The sequence below is a fragment of the Thermobia domestica genome, chromosome 9 (genome assembly GCF_964235325.1).
Source record: "Thermobia domestica chromosome 9, izTheDome1.hap1.1, whole genome shotgun sequence".
NCBI classification, from domain to species: Eukaryota; Metazoa; Arthropoda; class Insecta; order Zygentoma; family Lepismatidae; genus Thermobia; species Thermobia domestica.
Window position 1 is genome coordinate 169,893,278 of NC_137462.1, and position 25,463 is coordinate 169,918,740.

The following is a 25,463-nucleotide window of genomic DNA, read 5'->3' on the forward strand; positions in this document are numbered from 1 at the left end:
TCAGGAGAGGCTGTGCGCACTAATTTAGAACAGAACGAAACATTATACTTTTCTGCTGCCACCTCATTAACCTTTGCACTACCTAGGTATTTTTTGTAACGCGGACTACCAAGGGTGGGTATTTTGTGCCCGATTGTTAAGATTAAATATACCTCGCAAGAGAAACTAATTAGAAGCTCTCACAAAAAAAATCTACCGGGACTGAAATGATCCGTACACAGGATGAGACTAACAACTATTTATTATGCTGCCATCTAGGAGTGGCAATTCTAAATGTCAGTCATCTACCAACGGAGGGGCATTTTGTGCCCACCAACTTAAAGTAGCAAATTTATGAGATACATTAACCTCAAACTCTCAAAATGAACAGTACACGCTAAGACTAACCGCTAAATTCAGAAAAGGTGGGATACTCCTATTTCTTATACTGCCATCTAGGAGAAAGACCACTAAATGTCAGTCACATGTCCTACCAACGGGGAGGGGATACTTTGTGACCACCAACTTAAAATAGCAAATTTTATGAGACACACATGTTCAATTTGAACGACCGTAAGATATACGCTTTAGCTGAACTAGTTGAGCAATAACATATTTTCTTATAATTTTAAAGAAAAGATTAGAAGAGTAATTACAAACAATACACTGAGGTGGGCACAAAGTACTCCCCCTCTCCGTTGGTAGTCCGATGGTTAAGCCAGATGGTTACTGTATTCTCCAACTCTTCAGCATTTCTACATTTACCGCCCAGAAATTCTTTTAGCTTAGGGTAAAGGTGGAAATCGGTAGTAGCAAAGTCCGGACTACAGGTGGATGATCAAAATTTTCCATCCGATTTGATCCACTAGATTGAATTGCAGTAGCAGTGTGAGAGCGGGCATTGTCGCAAAGAAGCACAATTCCTCCAGAAAGAATTCCTTGCCTCCTGTTTTGGATGGCTTGCCGTAGTTTTCTTAGTCTCAGAATAACGATTTGCATTGATCTTAGTGCCTTTTAGTAAGCCATATCTTTACGATCCCAAACGATGGTTTTTCATCTATGACCTTTCGTGTTTAGAGAGTCTGTTTGAAATTTCTCGGGTTTTTGGATGGTGAGGGATGACGTCACTCAAGTGACTAGCATTTGCTCTCTGGGGTGATGTGAGACACATGTCTCATCACCGGTCACAATCCGATCAAGAAAGGTGTCTCCGTCTGTGTGTTATTGTGTAGAGAATGTCAATGCTGAGCTCATGAGTTTTGTGTTGGCAACTCAGTAACCGCGGAACCCATCGTACACAAGTTTTGTTGTAGCCGAGATATTGCGACACAATTTCACCATGCAAAGAATGTCTGGAAACACGATGTGCAATTCGTCGAGAGTTACGCGCCTGTCTCCGTGTTCATTGCAATCTTCAGGCCTTCTGTGATGAGCGTCCAGGTCGAGTTTCATCGTGTACATTTGTTCAATCATTGTCGAACATTTCACTCCATTTTCTCACATTTTTTTTCGTTCATTACATTATCACATCTGCTTTCTGTTGCCGGTAAATTTTTGCCAGTTTCACCTTTTGAATGTTCAGAAATCAAATAACACTCCTCATCCTGTCGGTGGGATTTTCAATCACGCAGCTCGTTATGACCAGCCGAACTGCACAAAGGTGATTTCTTGCAACTTCCACTCACAGCGTTATGAGCACAGCTGTCACGGAAGCCAGTTGATTCTGAAAAGAAAAAGAGTAAGCTGCGCTGCGCAATGCGCAAGCGATCTTTTGTTTGAATGGAGTTACTACCTGGCTTAATGAACTGGTGGCAGAAGAGTGTAACATAAGAATTCTGAAGCTCGTGAACAAATGCGACAATTGTTTAAATGAAGGTGGTGATTATGAAGAGAAGCGAGGAAAGCTTTAAATTGTAACAGAAATTGGTTTTTCCAATAAATATATTTTTATTTTTAATTTTGTATAACGGTCTTTATTTTCTGAATGACCCTATATAAATATAGGTAACCAAGAAAGTTCTGTCATTGCACTGTCTGTGTTCCATTCGCCCTCGCACCGCGAATTGAATGCAAATGGAGATACGGCGAAGGTCCGTTGTTGGGGTGAGTATACCCAACATACTACCTGGTTGTGGCAGTTCAGATACACCGTGAACTTGCGTAAGGACAATGAGCATGGGACCTCCACAAAGCTTCATAAGGGTGTGTATGCTGTACGAGTTCAAACTGAGGTCAAACGCCGCTGCAGCAGGGCGGAAGATATGTCACGCCTTTGGTGAGGGTGTCGTGACTACACGGAAAGTGCAGCGGTGGTTTAAGAACGGTGACGAAACACTCGAAGACGCATCACGTGCCGGAAGACCAGCGCATATACAAAATTAAGATCTTCAGGCAGCAATTGAGGCAAACAGTGGTCAAACATGTGACGAACTGGAACTGGAATTCAGTGTGTAGAAACCATTCGGCAGCACCTCCATCAACTTGGGAAGCACTACAAGAGGGCGATAAAATTTTCCATGTGTAATCCTACCTATCTATGTAGGACATGTGATAATGTACAGTTCATAACTCTGCACCGATACTGTGTTATAGGTCTCAACATGAAGTAAGGTGTAGTGGTCCAAAATCCCTTATTGCACCTCAGAAAGCAGTGTGGCAACATCGCAGAAGTACTTGGCCTTAGGAAGTGAATGTATGGTTGGGAAGAGGTGGGATGAAGATGGTTTGCGATCAAGAGAAAACGCGAAGTATGACCGATTTCATACCCAGGATCGTGCCAACATTCGAGCAGTGAACGGGTGCGTTGTTTTTCAGGAGGCGGACGCCTTATGTCAGTACGAAACGCTCCGTTTCTATTCCCCACAAGCAATTGTTAGTGGTACAGAGCTAAATGTGTTATTTTGCTATTAGGGGAGACCGGGGCACATTTACCAACTTTTTTTTTTTTTTAATTGCATGTGTGGTATTTTATCTGAAACCTATTTAGAGGTAAACAGGATATAATTTTCTTCCTTATACCTTTATGAACGAAGTGCAACAGGTATTTTATCACAAAATGAATATTGAGTTTCACTACCAATGGTTAAATGTGATCATGTGACGTTGGAACATGTGCCTCGTGTGCGGGGCAAGTTGGCCAACCTACTAAAACTATACAGAGGCAAGTGTTCCAACTACTTCACATGCTAGAACACAGGTAAAATAAATCGTTGCTTTTACTGAAAATGTACCTTTTGTTTATTGCTTGGACAGTATAGGGAAGTGAGATTATGGTAAGCCTAATCAACAAGTTAACAAAAGCCATCATTGTCTGAATCACAATGAACGTGAACAAAAAATACATCTCCCTTTGTAGTTTTCGTGTGCCAATTTGTTGCATTTTGTATACCTCATCCACTTCTCCTTTGCCTGAGAGCTAGGGAAAGGTTCAAAGCAATAAATGCATAAACAATCTTCATCAGCTTCACACTCGAATTAAAGTTTTTTACACAATAGACTATACGGTCAATGGCAAGCACGTATTCAGTATTGTTTTTGGGGGGAGGGATAGGGCCACAGCCGCTTCGATATTTCAAGGAGGTTGTTCGGACGTCATTTTGCAATATATATATATATATATATATATATATATATATATACACAGGGTGGTAGGTAACTCCACCGAAAAACTTTCGGAGGTGATTCCTTATATGAAATGGAAGAAAAAGCTCTTATAAACATGGGTCTAAAAACGTTTCCTTTCAGAGTTATGAAATGCCGAAAATTCGAAAAATCACGTTTCAAAACACCCTAACTTAGAAACTATAGGACCTATCCCAAGCGGTTTAAGGAATTACACAGGAACTGGTATGCGCTCTATCTAAATATCCATGTTTTACCATCCTCCGTTATCCGCGAAACGAACTGTAAAAAGGACGTTAAAGTGTAGGGATACTCCTTTAAGTACTAACGGTGCGTTGGTTTCGCTGGTACCGGTGAATTATGAAACATGGATATTTAGACAGAACGCATAATAGTTCCTATGTAATTCCTTAAACCGCTTGTAATAGACCCTATAGTTTTTAAGCCAGGCCGTTTTGAAACTTGATTTTTCGAATATTCAGTGTTTTATAACTCTGAAAGGAGACGTTTTTAGACCCATGTTTATCAGAACTTTTTTCTTCCATTTCATACAAGGAATCACCTCCCAAAGTTTTTCGGTGTAGTTACCTACCACCCTGTATATTATATATACACAGTATATATGAGCATAGAATAACTTTTTTTACGTTCCCCCTGGCTGCGTGCCTGGTCACGGGCTACGTATTTTGTACCATATATTGTTATTTCGGAGATTTCTTTACACAGTAGGCCCTACATGCATTTGTTATAGTCCTACTAAGATTAGAGAAACTGACTGAGAGCGGGAAAATATTGGAATACGTGCCCCGTATGTTGAGTTGAATTTGAATTTAACGTTCCGTTCAGCAGCGAGGCTATATGAGACGTGGACCTACTGATTAATGTGGAATCCGAACCACATGAGATCCCGCCGGGAATCAAACCCGGGCCTCCCACGCCCAAGGCGCGTTCGCTAACTGCTTAGCCACGAAGCTCGTGCCCCGTATTTTGTTGGTAAACCTGTCCCATCACCACTTTTGAACTTCAACATAACTTTGACGAGTAGTGGTGTATATTATTTGCTAAACAAACACATCATTACGTAAAGAACACCATCTTTAGTACATGTAATGTCAAAGCAGTACGTTTAACACTAGTACATTTATTTTAAGTTTTAATGCAGACCTGGTACTTGACTTTTTCGGAAAAAAAAAATTACAAGATCTGCCTACGTCAACACAGCTACTCAACTGAAACCTGCGTAGATGGCGTGCCAAGCATTGCTGCTTCAGCCAGTCCACCCACAGGAGCGATCTACCGGATCCTTTCAGAACTAAAGCCAGTTGGAAAACGTGCCCCTATAGAAAACGCGCCCCGGTCTCCCCTACTTTCCAAGGTTTACATTTTTACTTTTGAAGAAAGCTCATAACATTAGGTTGTCATTGTAGCAATTGGTACGGCAATAGTCGTAATTTTGTTTTGAGTTATTAAAGCGATGTATTCCATTCCAATTTATTTATTTATTAGCTGTTATGCCCGTTCTTCGCATGGATCAGATAAAATATCAATGTAAACAAACTGAACAACGAAAGAACAATTAAGAAACATGTCAAAAATTGGATCTATTTTGTGTGAATGTATATCCAGCAACGTAGATGTGTTTTCATTGGGATGGCCAATGGGAGCTGAATTTGAACGTAAACACTATCTGGAATGTCATTATACATCTGAGCGACCCCGATAAATATGGATTCGACACAAATATTCGTCACTTTCTACTACTTTTACATGTCTCGGTAAACGCCCCCTAAGACACCCCTTGTTCAAATTGTAAAAAAATCGCCTCTGGCCCCCAACCGATACTGCGAATGTGACACTAATATCTGTCATTTTCCACTACTTTTACATATCCCGGTAAACGCCCCCTATGTCCCCCTGGTTCCAATTTTGAAAACAACGCCTCTGGCACCCAGACGATGGGGGCTGTATCTGGAAGTCAACACATGTGGGAGTAACACCTTTCATCTCAACGACAGCGAAAACTATGGATTTGACACTAATATCGGTCGTTTGATTTGATCTGATCTGATTTGATTTTAGTTTAGCGTCCCGTTCAGCAGCGAGGCTATATATGAGACGTGGACCTACTGATTAACGTGGAATCCGAACCACATGAGCTCCCGCCGGAAATTGAACCCGGGACTCTCACGCCAAAGGCGCGTACGCTGACCGCTTAGCCACGAGAGCTCAATATCGGTCGTTGTGGATTATTTTTACGTCTCTATGAGCTCTCTATTATGGGCCCCGTTCCTTAGTTGATGGGGGCTAAAATTGAAAGTAAACGCGATCTTGAGTTTCACCATTGAGCTCAGCAACCCCGAATCTATGGATGTGACATTAATATCGGTCATTTTCTATTTTTACATGTAAACATGTCTCGGAATCCCGACCCCGGTGACCCCCGGCTCGCGTACAGTGGTGGCTGAATTTGAGAAACACATCGCTAATGGAAGTGTCACCATTGATCTCAGCGACCGCGAAAACTATGAATTTGACACTAATATCGGCCATTTTCTATTTTTACATGTCCCGGTAAATGGCCTGAGACGCCCCTGGTTCGAATTTTGAAAAAAAAAAAAAAAAAACCGCTTCATCTTCATCTGGGACCTGGACCAAAATTTGGTAACTCAGTTCACTCGTCTAGTCCCCAGGCCGCACACAGACAGACTCTTTATTTTATTTATATTAGATTTATGTATTTATCCAAGGGAATGACTCAAGAAAGGGTTCGAACCTCCAACTCCGGGGTTACATCGGTCTTTTAGGTTGGTATAGGATTTGGGAACTGGCCATGGCCTTCTAGAATTTACCATCCCTACCTTCGCCTAGTGAGAGTTAAGAAAACCAGGAAAACCTAGTCAAACCAATGACAGCGTGCCGACGTACAACCACCAAAGGAAGTCCGTGTACAACTCTGAGCGACGAAAGTGGTGATCATTTAATTTGGGATCAGCATGAGGTATTACTACTTGCTTTCCAGGCAAAGGGTACCACAATTACGAGGATATACTATGCCTCACTGCTGCATGCATTGCGGGATTCTGTCAACTCCTAGGCGTGGCATGCTGACAAAAGGTGTCCGTCCGCCTCCTGGAAAACAAGGCACCCGTTCACTGCTCGAATGTTGGACAGACAGATGCACGACACTGGATATTAAATTAGTCATACTTCGCGTTTTCTCTTGACCGCAAACTACCTTCATTCCACCTCTTCCTAACCATGTAGTCATTTTCTAGGAGCAAGTACTTCTACGATGTTGTCACGCTCCTTTCTGAGGTGCAGTAATGGATTTTGGACTACTACACCTTACGTTTGGACCTATAACACAGCAACGGTGCAGAGTTGTGAGCGTACATTACCAGATGACCTACACAGGTATGCTGGATTGCACATTTAAAATTCCATCGCTCTACGATATGTGGAAGTGCGTTAGGGTAAAACTTTCTCGCACACCTCCTTTTAGTCGGCAAATTTCAAAGAAATCACACATGTGTAAATTACTCAGAAACTATTGATTTGCGACCCCTGGTTCATATAGGTGAAAATGTTCCAAAGTACTTGTAGAATATCCCCCTTGCAAGGAATGCATCGAATTACCAGTCACACTGTAGAGGAACGGGGACCAGATTTGCTTTTTCTTTTAGTTCCATCCATGTCTTCTATATTGGCCAGTGGGGTAGTTTTATGAGAAAGGCAGTTGGAAATCTTTTCAAACTTCTCATATATATATAGAAGGTGAGCTTTATAGGCGGGGAACCGCTTTTGCTTTCGATTTGCGGGAGAGGTGATTTTGTCTTTTTCTGGTTCCTTACAATGGATGGTAAGTCTCCTGGGCTGCACAGTTGAAAAGATGACTGTCGTTTCGAATGCTTTTCTTAGGAGGTAGATAAGTCCATGTGTAGAGTAGTGAAAGAGCAAGTGAGATCATTGGGTTAGATTAGAAAGAAATTAATTTTCTCAATCTAGTTGATATTTGTTTTTAATCAGATTTAAATTAGCTCGCGATCTCTCTAAGATTTTAACTAGGAAGTTTAAAGTCCAATGCTTAGGCTGCTTGTTTTGATTTAGAGGGTTCCGGCAAATCCTGCTGAGGTCAGGCTATATAAGGCTTGACTGATAGATTTGTATTATTTTAGTCTCCGCTCTAGAATACTAGAGGACTGGAACGATTGATCTAACCTTTTTAATCAGAGAGGGTATTAGAAGAAACTTAGATGTATTTTGTTTTAATGACGAAGTCAGGAGGTTTAGATCAATTATAATAGGTAACTAATTCCCTATTATATTGGAGATTAGGATAGAGATAATTTTAAAGTCCTTCTCACTTCTAGGAGGGCGAATAAAGGCAAAGGAACACTTAATTACAGATTCAATACTTTTAGAATGACTCATCTACAAATAATTATCTTTCCTTCGAAATGAAGAGATTTTAAAGAGGAATTCTGATAAGTTTTGATTTACATGTTAAGTCTGGTATGCTAGTAGAAGTAAGAACTCTCCTAGATTCTTACATATAATGGTGAATGGTATTTCTAATATTGGTTGAGATTATTTATAAGAACTAGAAGTTTATTTATCTTTTTCCTAGTTCTGTCTCCCTGATTATTTATAAGTTTTATAAGGATAAAGGGAGAGAGCGAGGCTTCTTATTCGTTGAAGAACGAAACAACCTTCGAGAAATTATCTGTTTACTAGTTATTTCTCCACCAGAGAATTTTTTCTCGAGATTAATTCCAGTTATCTGGAGGGGAGGTGTGTAGACTTATAAATTGGGATCTCGAAATTAGCTCTCACAAACTGGGAGCTCGTAAGTAGCGCTCGTAGTGTGTAGAGATGACACCAAGGGTTGGGAACCATTGATTTAGGAAAAAAACATACTTAATTTCTCATCTAAGCATGAAACTTTTGAAAATTAGGAAATAAAAAGAGTATATTTTTTCTGACTTTTTTAATCGAAGTATTAGCAAAAGCTCTACTCCATGTATCAAATTTTAAGTTTTTATTTACATAGTTGTAGAACACTTGTTTCAAAAATACTTGAGTTTTCTATTACATTTCTTTTTTTTTTTTTTCTTCTAGAAACTTCACAAATAACATAGCGAATAGAAAGATATTATTGATCTTTAGGCTCTGTTTGAACCTTCAGGTCTTATTAAACAATTCAAAAATATAAAAATTACAATGTATAGTGATTTTATGCATTTGTTATATGATCAATAGAAATTGCATTATCTCCATCGTGACGTATTGACTAACAGCTTATCACGACTGTCTGCCACTGCATGATTGTGTATATTCTTTTATGCAAATCAATATATCACTGAACCATTAAAAGTCTAATATTTCAAGAGTGCAGTTTTACATGATACAAAGAAACATTTTAAAAAATCGCATAGTTTAGCACGAGATATAGTTCTATATTATTCCTAGTTCGAGACATATTTATAGACAAGCCTTACCTACATTGTTTATGCATGATTTATTATCCCAATTGATAACAATTAGGTATATAAATTGTTCAAATTAACATATATGAAAACTCAACATTAATATTTTAAAAATTGTGCCTTGTTTTGATTTCGTGATGTATTAAAAATTCAGGACAAAATATAATGATCTTGGCTTGAAAATTTCAATTATACCAAAATTATCTTAAGGAATGGATTAAAAACTACACACACATAAAATGACAGCTACAAATGAAATCAATACTTTGTTTAGTTTATTATATAAACATAAGTACGTATTTAAATCATTATATTATAAAGCAATAATAATGTGCTCAGAACAAAAATCCTATTATCATACGCATATGCGAAGTTTCACAACTAACTTTACTGCCAGAATTTGATGCTCAACAAACAAATTTGAGCTTCTTAATAAATACATTTTGCAAGTATTCACAATATCTGTTTATGTATACTAGATATTTTCTTAAAAATAGGACTTACAATGTAATATATTGGCAAGACTGCCCACCGAATAAAAAGAAAGTCAACATTTCTCCTTTGTATCCATGCACTCACTACATGAAGTCAATTACAAAACAAAACTATGATTTAAAATTACAATATAATGAAATATGTATACAAATGAATATATATAAAAGTGGTGAAAGCCAAACAGCATCTAATATCTTACAATACCAATTTCTCAGTAAATAGTACTTTCAGTTATGAAATCTGATGTCTGGTTTCAGCGATTATGGAAATGTGACTAATGAACCAAGCTCACGCAATTAATATTCACAAGCGAAAAAAAATATACCTCGTACTTAAGCTAACTTCTCTTTTCCTTACAGATCTGATTGAGCACACTCCTTAAGTCCACCGGTGTTTTGCGAGATTTTTTAATTGCATCTTTAAATTCTTCGTAATAGTCCATCAAGTTGGGAATACGATCACATGATTCTATGTTCAAAAGATCAGAAAAGAACTTGCGCCAAAGCGATATATTCCACCACCTACAATAAATTAAAATAAATTAGTAAAGAAGAAAGAAGTATTAATAAAATAAAATAATATGAAAATTAGTACAAAAAAACTAGTGATTACAAGTATGAGCTGTAGTAAGTAAAATCTTATAGTATTCATTTTATATTGCCGTTATCTATGTATAAGGAAATAAATTTACTGCATACCTTCGTATTGGACAAAGTAAATTTCTCAAAAGTTTTGCAGAATTTAAAAACTCAAAATAAAATACACTTATGACTCTTGCAAAACTAACCGCTAAAATAAATTCTGCAATGCTTTTGAGAACTGTTTACTTTGTCCAATAATGGTGAAACGCATTATGTGAAGTCATCCATTCAATTTAGACCCCTCAAGAATAATATCCTCAAAAGAAGATACCTGTTATGATGGGGGCATCGAAATGAAAAGGAAATGAATAAAAATTATACACAAGGTATATAATAAATTTATTTCTTCATATGAGCTGTAGTAGCTGGAAGCACGGTAAGTGAGAAGGTATCCAGATAATACTGCTGCCAGCTAAGGAAGATGTGGTGAATTGGCAGTTCCAAATATCTCATAAGATTTTTTTTGAGAACCGCGATACTGTTAAACGGTCTGCATTAAATCAAGCTGATTTTACGTTCCTATGGCAAACTATTTATGTGATATGATGAAGTTTAGGGAAAACAAACAATAAATTCGACACCTGAGTTCGTCAAGGTAATAGTTTACTACATTACTTCCTATTGCTAAGGGAGAACCTCATTTTCTTTCCTTTGTATTCTTCTTTTTACTACTACCGTTCCTGTAGGAATTCGTTGTTTATTATTATTATTATTATTATTATTATTATTATTATTATTATTAGTAGTAGTAGTAGTAGTAGTAGTAGTAGTAGTAGTAGTTGCTGTTGTAATAAATAATAATAATAATAATAATAATAATAATAATAATAATAATAATAATAATAATAATAATAAAACGTATTAATACTCAGACGGTACCTATATAATATGAAATGGTAGAATTAAAAACAACGTTTATACATAATATTTTCACAACTTAAGGTTTTCTTTCTGGTCAGAGCAATATTTCAAAGAAGATATACTGGTTAGCAGACATAGGGAAAAAACGAAAATAGGAAAGAAATAAACGTTATTAATAGGGATAAATCATGTAAAGAAGAATTTATGGGTTATAAACTATTGAAGATCAAATATAAGGTACAATTGTCTGAAACTTCGGAACCCTTTCTTGTTGTGGTAGTGATGGTATCTAATTGAAGGCAAATTAAATTTAAAATTATTGGTATTTAAAGTAAAGAGATTTCACTGTTTCTTTCATAATCATTCACTTTCATTAATCATCTGCCCGCTGCATCCTACAGGGTATATGTGTAAAACTAGAAATTTTATTTTTCACTTCTTTACTACTATTGAAATGAGGACATGTGGGTATATGAAGATCCAGATGCATTTCTTTGTATTTATATGGACATTTATGAATGTGTTAACTGGAAAAGGACTTCAAATGTTCTTCAAGTTCAATTCAATTCAATTCAATTCAATTCAATTCAAGTAACTTAGTTGTTCTATTATATTAGAAAACTATTTAGTTGCCTCATATTATACCCCGTTCGATGATATGGTTACCACCGCTTTGGATTTCACCGTATTCTAACTAACTCTATGGCATATGGAACCCGGAGGTTCAATGCCGCGTTCACAAAAGCTCTCCATTGACAATGCTTCAGTCGGGTTTCCCTTGTCAGAAACAAACGCCGCATTAAGTCATTTTTTGTCATAATCTTTTCGAATGCATAGTAGTAGCAACACAGTGGATATTATGAGAGTTATATAACAAATTTTATAAATACGAAATAGTAAATTACAAACTTTCAGTTAAAATAGAAGCATCTTTATTTTCTTTCAACAGTCAGTAAAATGTATGTACAGCCTGGATCTTATATAAATGTTCACAACATAGTCCTCTTTATCTTCCAGAAGACATACTTAAATATTTGTAAGTTCACTGTAGTTATACCACAATGCTATCCATGTTGGTACATTCAATGATTATTGTGCATACAATTTTCTTTTATCAAATAAATGCTGTAACAAAGAATTACTTAATTTTTCTTACGAAATTAGTATTGATGTCATATCTGCCTAAATTCCTTTTTCATGTTTTTCTTTTTTGTCCTAATGTAATATGTTTCAAAGACATTTCTATTAAGTAAAGAAGATCCATGGTGCAAACCAGTGATATCTTGTATTGTCTGTTTGGCTGATTGAAACTGCTTAGATATAACAATTAGTCTTGTCTTGCAATATGTCCACAACCCAAACATCAGACGCGTGCATGCGCCAAGATCGACCGTAAATACCAAATCAAATTGGCACGAGGTAGTGTGGCAAGGGGACCATTTAACACGGAGGCCAATACTCCGTCAGTATCTTCAGTCAGTCTTTAGCAGCAGTGACGATGAGTGCTCAATAAGATCTGATGCGTGAACTGTTATTGTATGAATTCGAACTCGTACATGACGTTGCAGGAGTAACCCAAAACATTTGTCATGCGAAAGAGAAAGGTACAGTGAACCACAGCACAGACAACTAATTGGTTCCATTGGAGGTTGTAGAAGTGTCGAAGATCAGCCAAAATTCGCCTGCCCCAATATCAGTTCGACTGTTTCCTGTAACAGATTCTGAGGTCGAGGAGGAAAATCCAGACACCAACCAACTCCGCATGTTCCAGTACACTGTAGGGTGAACCTTTACGAACTCAGGAAAACCATCAGAGTCTGCTGTACTGTATCATCCCAGCTCAACCCTATCGATGAATGGATGTATGCATACAACTGTCCAAAAATCCACGTGATATGCGTCTCCTGAAACGGATTGTCACCTACGATTAAAAGTGGGCGTTTTTTCGAAATTTGAATGTGCAAAATTGCGCACGGGCCAACTTCCAGAACCAATCGTATAACAGGGCCGTCTCGAGCATAAAATCATGCTCTGTGTGTGGTGGAACTATGAGGAGGTAATTCACTTCGAGTTCGTTCTAATGGTCGTAACATTTATGCCGACCTTTTTTACAAACAGTTGGAGCGAACATATGCTGCACTATACCAAACATTTCCTATATTGGAGAATTAAGAGCGCACCCTGCTGCAACAGGATAACGCAAAACCATACCCGGCCCGAAAAACACAACAAAAAATTCAGGAACCTTATGACATCAAACTGATGTCACATCCGCTATATAGTCCTGACCTGTGTTGCTATTTCTAAGTATGTTAAATATTATAGCAAAGAATCACTTGTCTATATATACATATATGTTCCTGGCAAGGAATGTCCGATTGAAATATTTCAAATATCGATGTTGAAATGACAATATCTACATTGAAAGAGTCGAGTTGAGTTAATTTTGAGTTTAACGTCCCGTTCAGCAGCGAGGCTATATGAGACGTGGACCTACTGATTAACGTGGAATCCGAACCACATGAGCTCCCGCCGGGAATCGAACCCGGGCCTCCCACACCTACATTGAAAGACTAAGAAGATTAGTAAATTAGTTCAAATATAATGTTTTTGCTTTATTTTCTTTTGTAAAATACAAAATATTCTTTAACTAATTACGTACGCTTCAGTAATGATCGGAAGTTTGTGTACATTCATTAATGTGTTTCTATGTGTATAGGGTGTACAGGATAGCCATTAACTGTTCTATACTTCCATTTTTTAGAACAAGATACATAAACTTATTCTCCTTATCTGGAACAAGGAGGAACTGCCAGAAGAGTGGAAAGAATTAGTCATTGTTCCAATTCACAAGAAAGGTGGCAAAAATGATTGTAATAATTATCGTGGCATTTTCATTCTGTCAACATGCTATAAAAACCTCTCAAACCTTCTATTAGCAAGATTGACCCCATACGCAGACGAAATTATTGGAGATTATCGATTTCCTCTAAATTCGCGCTGATAAACTATTGACAAGATATTTACCATTCGACAAATACTCGAAAAGAAATGGGTAAGAAATGGGTATACAATAACCCGCTACATCCATTATTTTTGGTTTTAGAAAGGCCTACAAATCGGTTAAAAGGTAAACATTGTACAGCATTCTTACAGAATCTGAAATATCGAAAAAGCTAGTTCAATTAATTAAGATATGTTTAAATAAATCCCAAAGTCCGAGGAAAATTCTTGTTCACCAGCTCTCACGTTAAGAATGGCCTGAAACAAGGAGATGTGTTGTCATTATTATTCAATTTTGTTCTTCAGTGAAATCAAGGAAAATCAAAAATAGCAATCAGGACCTAGAGCTGAATGGTATTCACCAGGTTATGGCGTATGCTGATGATATAAACATAATAGGGAAAGATAGGAGAACAATAGAAAGAAATGCAGAAGTCTTATTAAACGCTTGCAGGAACATGAATTTAGAAATAAATGCAGAGAAAACTAAATACATGTAAGTTCGTCGGAATCATAATATTGCAAATTATGAATGCGTTAAAATATCAAATAAATATTTTCGACAAAGTGGATACTTCCAAATATCTAGGATCAGTATTAACAAACTAAACCATATTCACGAAGAAATTAAAATCGACTAAAAACAGGAAATCCGTGTTATTATTCAGATCAAAATCTTTTGTTGTTGCAAATTCTGATGAGGAATTTGAAGCTTAAGATACATATAAAACGATAATCATGCCTGTTTCCTGTATGATTGTGAAACATGGTCGCTTAGTCTGAGTGAAGGACGTAGACAAAGTATTTGAGAAGAATATCCTAAGACGAATATTCGGACCCAAGAGGAACGAGATTGGGGAATGGCGAAGAACTGCATAATTTATACCGTTTACCAAACACTGTTAGAGTTACGAAGTCTAGGAGGCTCTCAGTTGGGCAGGTCATGTAGCCAGAATGGAAGAAAGGAATGCTTTCAAAGTTTTAACTGGAAGTAAAATCGAAAATCGACCATTAGGAAGCCCTAGGCGCAGATGGGAGGACAATATTAAGATGGATCTCGCAGAGATAGGAATACACAGTAGAAACTGGATCCGTTGGCTAAGGATATCAGATTTACAAATCAAACATTATAAACATTAATGTTGTGAGAATCGTATACCTTATCTACTCTACAAACAGAAGAAAGAAAAAAAAAAAAAAAAGAAAAAACTGTCCAAAACCTGAAAGAACAATGGAAGAACAAAAATGTGAAAATAATGCAAGGGCGGCGACAAAATTTATGAAAAAGAATTCCTTAACTTTTTTCGATTTTTCAGAACATTGTTTACATATTTTATATCTTAGAATGCGTTTTTCTGAAAAAATTGAAAGATACAAAAGTTGCAGGATATCAACAGACCTATCGAAAACTCGTGCATGTCAAAATATGTGCGGCCCCGTGTGGGTCCCACAGGGCCCGATTGTGATTTTTCAAATCATTAATATTAAAAATTCGGCATCTACGGAACAAACTAAATCAGAATATGTACTGCTCAAAACTGTAGGATGTGAACAGTCCAATTTTCTTCATTTCACTGCAAATTTTTAAATAAAAAATCCCGTCTTTGTTACATACTTTTGGAGAGGAGTGCTAGCAGGGGTGTCTCCATGGCACACACTTCAACGCACAGAATAGTTTTTGTGTTCCTTCTCAAAAGCTGCATACCACTTACAAAATATTTTTACATGTCTTGTCCAAAAGAGTCTTGTTTTATAATAGTTTGAACATTTCGCATTGGCATTAAAAAGGTATACAAAAATTTGACTCAAAGGATGATTAGAGATAGAAAATGAAATTTTACTTGAACTTATATAAGATAAATATTGTTTCCAAACTGCTGCATTATCATCAATGTTAGAATAATTTTTATATGAGAATAAACAATATTTTTATTAAAACTTTTGAGACATATAATCTAAAACTCATAAGACATATCATCATTAATATATCATTACAAATGTGAACAAGTGATGGAAAATGATTCAATATCTAGCTATAAATATATAACAGTTAATAAATAGGGTTACATTCCGATAAGCTCCGCTGCGATAACTGAAAATTTTGAAAAATTAACAGAAATTGGTGAATGTGGTTGTTGTAGTGTATGATATCAAAACAGGAAGACAGAAATTAGTGTTTCTTTAGGAATATTGGTAACAATGAACACGGATGTCATATCTTGCATGTACACGATAAAGCGTTGAATGATATCCATAAAAAAGAAAGAAATACTACATGAATCTAGTATTCTTATTGGATAGTTTCCACAAAAAGAAAACAACTATGTACACACAAATAATTTAATATTCCACATGCGATATATGCACTGATAACCGATATGAAAACACTTAATTATTATGGCTTTCTGACACTTCACTATTGAAAAAACACAACACTGTAATGATCACTGCGAAGGAAAGTGGAGATAAGACAAAATAAGACTTCCATATGGTATTCCGAAGACAAAATAAGACTTCCATATGGTATTCCGACTAAGATGGTATTTCACTATAAAAAAATGATGATAATATGTTCTACTAATGGTGTTGAGTGCTCCACGTAGAGATTGTGACGTAACAGTAATTAATGTTTTATACAAAACAAACTGATTATGTAGCAAAAGAGAAAATGTCTGTGGCGACTCCATTTCACGGTATTATTAAGAATCTTCAATTCATTGTTTTAATGCTTTCTTAATTTAGACACGAATATTCAATGTAAACTCTCATTGTTTCAATAATATGTGCTATTAAAATATAGAAAACTGCGTAATTAGGAGTGCAAGCAATTATAACGAGTTGCTTCTACCAAGTACAAGTATGCGCTAATTTGAGAACTAGAAGCGTTTACCATCTTAGGTTTGGCTTGGCTTGCCAGAAAGAGAAATGAAATGAAATTTTTGAGTTTTATGCCGGTTAGGCTAAAGGAGAGGGTGACGATGAAAAATTAGTGAAATGGTGGAATGAAGAAAGTGGGAGGAAACGGGAGAACGCCGAGGAAACCCACGTACACAGTGTTTGTCCACCACAAAGTTCACTTGGCGCAAGCTGGGATCGACCAGGGACTTGCCAGAAAGAGAATTTCGCGAGTCGTTCAAGGAATTACCAAGACGAGAATATTCATGTATGTTAATATAGGACGATTGTACTGGGCTAACTTATACGGTCCTGGCAAAGTCAGTTTAGATAATTCTCCAGTCTTTCTTGAGATAACACGGAACAGTCCAAAATCAACACTTCCAATCAACTTTAAATGTAAAATGGAATAAACTTTTTGCAAGTCCATATGTTCGTATAGGAAAGAAAACAATTCGTACATAAAACACATTTGGAAATTCTGAAGAACTGGTTGGTTGTCTGGCTTTCTCATCCATATGCTTCACACTATCAAAAGTATTATAGTTTTTTGTCAGTCCGGCTGGCGACAGTAAATCGGCGCAACACCTGCATCGTTCCCAAACAAAAAACTGTGCAGTTCGTAAAAAGAAAATTAACTTTTTTCTAATGTTCTTGTATTTTTAGTCTTTCATAGCAACGAAAACTTATATTAAAGAATAAATGTTTACTGAAGTCTGTTGTACATTTGTAGTAGAAAGTAATTTAGTGATATGGTTATAAATTTCTTTGAAATTCCCTGACTTGCTGATCTTCTCAAATTCCCTGAATTTTCTCGGTTTGTCGCCACCTTAAATACCAATAGTACAGTAATATTGGATAGGGGAGTGTTCCAAAAGACGTTGAAAGAGGCACTTGAAACAATCAGAATTGAGGGCAAAACAAAGATACAGAAAAGAGCAATACTGGACTCATGCAGAATCGTAAGAAACTTCCTGCAAACATCAAAATAAAGGAAAACCACAAAGAACCTAAAATATATTTAGATGGCAGTATATATCACTATATCACCTCAACAGATGAGGAAAGGGAGAAAAATACAAACTTAATAATAATAAAGGAGGTACGAATCACTAACTTCTTCTAGACTTTTAGAAGGCTACGATTCGGTTAAAAGAGCGGCTATATCTCTTGGAGGAATTCAGAGAAAGCTATGGTGTGTCGTATTTAAACACTAGCAAGATCGTTTCAAGTTTTAGTACTTATAACTCTAAACTGGGAAATACATTATCATTATTACTTTTTCATTTCGCTTTAGAATATGTAACTAAGAAAACCAAAGATCAAGAGATACCTAGACTAAATCGACTGAACTAACTACTTATGGATAAAGCTTGATAGGATATGTGAATATCTTTCAAAAAGCGTAAAAAAAAAGAAAAAAAAAAATATATATATATATATATATATATATATATATATATATATATATATATATATATTTGGAAGTGACTATAGAAAGACAAAATACATGATAAGCCGAAGAATTTGTATTCACGAAAATACGAGAACGAATCAATAAGTAACGAACATTCTACTAATGAGATATTACTGGGTTGATTCGTGCCGTTCGAAACCCATGGATATATTTCTTGTTTGAGGGTTGAACTAATCTGAATGGATTACTGATATATTCCTCCGCATTGTTCACAATCTGTTCTCAATAGTTCAGCCAATTGTTGGATGTTTTACGGTAAAAAGTCGGTGGTTTGGATATATAGAAATTCTGCAGCTGCTCATCCTTTTCAAAGGATATTCAAGACAGTACAATCGACAGGGACCGGAGAAGATGGCAATCTGTAGGAGCCACACAAGCTGCTGAATGGTAACGGTTGTGGTGAGCGTTGTCCATGTGGATGATGATGCCATGTTATTTATTCGGCCTCTTTTCTTGAAGTGCTGCATGAATACGTTGATCGCAGTATACAACAGCAGTGATGGCACAACTATGGGGTAGAAGGTTACTGTGGACAATTCATTCCATGTTCCAGCAGACATGCAACGCTGTCTTCTTAGGATACAAATTCTGTTTGGGCTGACCAATTCCATCCACTGCTTCAAGTTCACGTACAAGCACTATTTTCCTCCTCCAATAACAATTAGTGAGAGAAAGGGCTGATGCCGACAGGATTCACGGTGGCGGATACGCAAAGAACCATTTGGCAACATGCTGATTTTTGTTGTCTGGACTGAGTAAATGAGGCACCCATGACCCAGTTTTTTTAACCTACCCCTTACGTTGGAGGTGTTGCACAACAGCTGTCTATCCACTGTCCATCTCCATGGCTTAATTCCCGAGTGCTTTGACATGGATCTCGGTAGATCAAGTCGTTCAAACAGCCCTGATCAAAGTAGGAAGGGAGACCAGAACGTGGGGCATCGCCCAGATCAAAATTTCCACTGCGGAATCTGTCAAACCATTCTTGGGTAAAGCTTTCAGCAATAGCGTTCTCTTCATAACTGCACAAATTTGTCTGAATCTCTGTGTGGTACTAACTTTGTTGGACTCGTACAGGAGAACATGTTAAAAATGACCCTTCTTTCCAACTTGAAACTCCATACTTCAGATTTTGGAAAACAAAAACTGAGTAGCCCCAGCAAAACCACAAATAGAGAACACTACACATTACTGAGAACATAGCTACAATTTGATATATTTCACTACAATGTCATCATCGCTGATATATATATATATATATATATATATATATATATATATATGAACTGAAAATGAGAGGAACGAATTGATGAATCAATACAATATACGGTCTGAGACGTGAAAATTGAAAGAAAATTACTTTTAAGTGGTCGATAGTTATTCGATCAGGTGTTCCACTTGCATGAGAAGCGTGAACTGAAATGAAATATTTCAGTTTTACCGGTATACCGTGTAGGCTAAAGGAGACGGTGATGATGAGAAATTAATGAAATGGTGGAATGAATAAAGCGGGAGGAAATGGGAGATCCCTGAAAAAAACACAAGCACATGGTGTTTGTCACCACAAAGTGTATTTGGCGTGAGATGGGATCCAACCAGGAATCCCACTTACCAGGTGAACGCTCTACTACAGAACCACCGCGGCCACAGAAGCGTGAACTACTGAGTAAAGATATATTTATGTTACACCCGTCTTCTTGTGAAGAGTAGAAAAGTGTACATTGTTTTTGTTTAAAAAAAAAAAAAAAAAACTTGAGTGCCACATGTTGGACGTCCAATAACAGCATCAAGTGAAAGAGTATGACGCTCATTGAACGGGCAATTCGTATTGACCGGCGAATCCCTCTTCGAACATTGTTCAACTAATCTGAGACGTTCAGACTTTTTTTTTTTTTTTTTTTTTTTTGAATCGATAAAGAAATTCATAGTCGGTCAAGGTTTCAGTTCCGATGATGAAGTCAAATCAGTTTGGTGCAGATTGCTATACTCCTAAAAGACGACTTCTATGAACAGAATATTTTAAAACTTGTGCCAATGGAAGAAATGTGTTGAGAGACTTGATTCTATGCTTAAGTAGCTTTAATATGAGTCTATTTTGTATATACTTTCGATGTATTACCTATTACACTTTCTTCTATATAACTGAATCGATCATGTCAGAAAGGACACATGTTACAAAACCATGTTTTCGAGAAAAAGGCAAAAAACCGTTTAGTTCGTACATATGTGTTGTTACCAAAGTGGCATGTCACGTGGTTTGATAGTGAAGGTACGCTATTATTTTGTAAGAAACAATAGTTCTCGATTGTTGTTCATTTTCTTAATAGACAAGTTTGAAATTTTGCACATGTGCCCTTTCTGCACTTACTGAACTGAGAATCAAGCAACAAACTATTATTTATTAGTAACCTACGAATATTGTATGATCTGTGAAGAATATACTGTTGCGCGAAATAAATTAAGACTAACTTGACAAAACCTAAGGCAATTTAATTGAGGTTGGAAAGAAGGTACCGTAATAAATCTTTAACGTATAAACTCCATTAAAGATCACTCTCTAATACAATGACCGATCTAAGTTTATGTAAGACCAATAATACTGTAGATTATTACTAATAATAAGCACGGAGATTTTTGTTTTACATGCGTTCATTACTCATGTAATTTACAATAGAAAACATTACAAGTTGACTGAGTAAACATAATAATAAAGCCACGTGAAGAAAGTCAAAAGAACATATTTGAAAATAATAACATTATTTTGAATATTAGTTTTTTTCTTCATTCCGCTTCATTCCCACTGTCGTCATTCATGCGTTGCTGTGCAGCTTCATGAGTTCTCGACCACTGCTGCAATTGATGATAAAATTCGGATTATCCGACTTTGAAGATAGATATCCTGGGAATCTTTGGTTTCTAATGAATACGTCAGTATACTGCATCGCTCACTTTCGATAATTTTTGGAAAACACTTTAATCTACACCGTCAATCATCACCTGTTCTTATAGCTGGAATATACTTGCCAGAATATGATGTATGTGGCAGTCCTTTAACTTTAGCTTGTTTCATGATATTTCTCTGGTACTTCTTAGTTTGCCGAATTCCTTTTCGTTTATTGGTCTGCGGAGAATCATCGTCTCTACTTCCAGATGGCAAAGTCAGCACTACTAATCACAACACAAGATGAACACATTCAACAATACGCCAACACCCACGACGAACTGTGTCGTACTAGGTATCTAATCATAAAGACGTATTTTAGCGGGAAAAGTACAACAAATGACTGTTTACAGCGCGTTTAATATAAGAGTTTTCTTTAGTAGTAGTATGTGTTACAAGCTGCGTTCAGTGCAAAAAGGGCACATATGTTATACATATGCCCTTTTTGCACTGAACGCCGTTTTTAATATTCAAAATAACTGTCTTCAGAAGGCGATACCTGAGATCTCTGTGGCAAATAATGGGCCTACCTATCTAGATAATAAATCTAATGTTATCAAAATTTCGTCCAAAATGTCACATGTGCCCTTTCTACAATGACCGATTTAATTGTTGTGCGTTATTTATTGACTCGTCCGCGTATGTATTGTCAATATAATACTAGCACTATATATATATATATATATATATATATATATATATATATAATTTCATACATATATATATATAATTTCATACATATTATATATACATATATATAATTTCAAATATACCACTAGTATTATATTCATTATATATATGGGGGGCGCGGTGGCTCAGTGGTAGAGCGTTCACCAATGGTGCTTGGGGTCCCGGGTTCGATCCCAGCCCTCGCCAAGTGAACTTTGTGGTGGACAAACACCGTGCTCGTGGGTTTTCTCGGGGTTCTCCCGTTTCCTCCTACTTTCTTCATTCCACCATTTCACTCATCTCTCATCATCACCGTCTCCTTTAGCCTAACCGTGGGACGTAAAACTCAAAGATTTCATTTTTTTCATTATATATATATATATATATAGCGCTAAATTCGTTGTACAAAAGCAGAGAAGTGGTTCCTGAGAGTAAAACAAACAAAAAAGTTCCAATATACATAGGGCAAAAACTCCATCGTTTACGTGTTATAGGCTGCCGAAAACATGAAAAAATGAATTCTAAAAGTCCATAGCTCCAAAAACTATAGTACCTACTGTAGTCGGGTCAAGACTTCACTTAGGAATTAATATGTGCCCTATCCAAAAATGCGTGTTTCAGAATCCTGAGCTGCTTCCACGACAAGTTTTATAGAGAGATTTTGACTATGGGCTTATGATATTAAATACTCTCCAACTACCTCCATAAAAAATGTTGCGTGAGTACATATATTTTTGGATAGAACACATACTAGTTCCTAAGTGATGTCTTGACCCGACTACAGTAGGTCCCATAGTTTTGGAGCTATGAACCTTTAAAATTCATTTTTTCATGATTTCGGCAGCCTATAACAGGTAAACTATGAGGTTTTCGCCTTATGTTTATTGGAACTTTTTTTGTTTGTTTTACTCTCAAGAATCACTCCTCTGCTTTTGTACAACGAATTTAGCGCCATACTATATATATATATATATATATATATATATATATATATATATATATGGTAGTATTAGTAGTAGCATAAAAGGAAGACGCCATTAAATATAAAACATTTACCCCTAATATGAATAAATTCGAGGATTTAGATTGCTGGGCTTTCGGCATCTAAGGCCATTTAGCCCTTCACGTTTTGAGGGATGACTTCCCTCGGCGAGCACACAATCCGGGAAAAGGAAAGGAAGGAAGCGGCCTGGGACATATAAGTTAGGTACCACCCCGGCATTTGCCTGGTGTGAATGAGGAAAACCCAGGAAAGCCTCATTCCGGGTGGCTGGCCTGAAAAAGCGTTTTTACACTTTTTCGACCGAGTGCCCCCACCGGGATTCAAAATAAATTCGAGGAAGTAAAACACAAATTAATGGTGAAAAGCGATTGTCATTATTTTCTGAAAAATCTTTTACTCTCGCTGTTAGTACGGAAGAAATTAAAAGTATGTGAAAGTTGGTCATTGAGGCAAAAGAAAAAGACAGACTAGGAAAACAAAACTCTGAAAAAAAAGAGGCATGAAAAGAGACAAATTAAGAGGTGAATCTGGAAAGTTACACGTCATAACCTCACCTTACCGTAACTAAAAGTTACAGATTGTCTCATGGATACTAAAATGAAGACATCTAGCTTAGGCGGGGCATGGGAAACAGGTCTTGGGGTAGATCAAGATGATGGTAGGATAACAAAGAAGGATCTAAGGAAAATGGATCATAATCCAGACTAGACTGGTTCGGCATAGAAGATCCAATGAAGTATTGTTTCGTTCATGTTTATTTTCATTATTAAATTATCCTTTATTTCCACAACCTTTGCATATTCCATCATTGGAGACTTTCGGTCTTCGAACCTATTACACTCATACTGTTATAGTGCGTCCAGTAAGAGAACGTCTCTGACAGCTCGCAGTGACATTGCCACTACTCGCGTGTCAAGGTTTTTTTTTTCGGTGCAACTGTAGTGGCAATTTAATTAATGGTATAAAACGGAGTGATTGTGGTTGGTAACACTGGTATCAAAGCAGGGGCTACAATGTCCCACCGCATGTGGTAAGAAACGTCAGAGATCATCTCTTGTTGGCCGTGCATTAACTATACGTACGAATTGCTAACTTGAATTGTAATGGTTAAAAAATTAAGATCTATTGACTAAATACAAGATAAAGCACGAAACTAAACTTGGGTTTAAACACAAAGATATGATATCAAATTTCCGATATTTACTCCTTGATGTTAACAAGTTTACTTCTCGTTGTTCTTATGAGTACTTTTTTAATATAATAATGTAATAAATCAAAAGATGCACCTTAAAATGCAAGATACTGTATAACAAAGAATTTACCTTTTATATTTCCCTGTAATAGACCATATACCATTGCTGCACTGTACATTCATATATGTTCCAAATAGCAGACAATATACCGTGGCAACTAAGCCGTAAATATCAATCTGGAATTCAAGAATAAAACAATTAGTACAAAATATAGGAAATATCAAAACAAAACATCTCAAAGAATACTAATAATTATATAAAAATCATTAAAACTTTAGGAGAAAGAGGAAGTGGATATTTTTGTACGAAGATTATGATAACCGCTGGATCGATCACACTCTACTAGATGTTCCATTTGAAATTTGTAGGAATAAGAATTTTACTGCTATTTACATTGCGGAAAATAAACATCTTATAAAAAGAAATTTTGTACATGTTTGTGTGACGATAATCAAGACAAGTTGGACATTCTATGATCACAAAATATGAGGAATATATTTCTGAACTACATAATGTGGTTCTCTTCGACACAGATATATGTCTATATCCAACGAAAAAGGTTTGCATGAACACACGACAAGTCCTCTGAGGTCACAGATACACGAGCCTCAATAATCCGATTCTCAAGACGATCTACATCACGATTTTTAACGGAATGCATAACAAACTTCAAGAATCTCCATAGAAAAAAATCCAAAATTAGGTGACCATGAAGGACACTTCACCGGATCACACTGCCCAATCCAATGCCCCAGAAATTTTTGACGGAGCACTTAGCAACATAATGTCCATAATGGAGTGGGAGTTCATCGTACTGAAAGTATTTAAGGAAGCTCCCCTCTTCATTAGTGCATCTGTCACCCCAGAGGTTTTGTCACGTGCTCATGCAAACTTTTCGTCGAGTACAAACATGTATCTACGTCAAAGAGAACCACGTGGGACACGTTATGTAATTCAAGAACTGTTTTCATGCTTTCTAATCGTATAATATTCAACCTGTCATGATTAGTCACGCAAGCATGTACACAAAGTTACTTTTATTTATTTATTTATTAATTAACAGTAAAATTTTTATTTCTACGAATTTTAACAAACCGACTTCACTATTCCGTTCCTGTGGAAATTTTAACCCTTTTTCA

The 25,463-nt window shown here is 36.5% G+C and overlaps 1 protein-coding gene across 3 annotated transcripts in view; it reads right to left on the reverse strand.

The window, feature by feature from the left end:
* Window positions 1-8,628: 8,628 nt before the first annotated feature.
* The window catches only part of LOC145695197 (mitotic checkpoint serine/threonine-protein kinase BUB1-like), a 186,850-nt gene continuing 170,015 nt past the window's right edge, over window positions 8,629-25,463 (reverse strand). For all 3 annotated transcript variants that reach the window (XM_081772179.1, XM_081772180.1, XM_081772178.1), the window contains exons 18-19: window positions 24,394-24,500; window positions 8,629-10,102 (exon numbers count right to left, since the gene is read on the reverse strand). In XM_081772179.1, coding sequence (XP_081628305.1) covers window positions 9,919-10,102; window positions 24,394-24,500 — 291 coding nt within the window. In that variant the 3' untranslated portion in view covers window positions 8,629-9,918. The remainder of the gene's footprint in view (window positions 10,103-24,393; window positions 24,501-25,463) is intronic.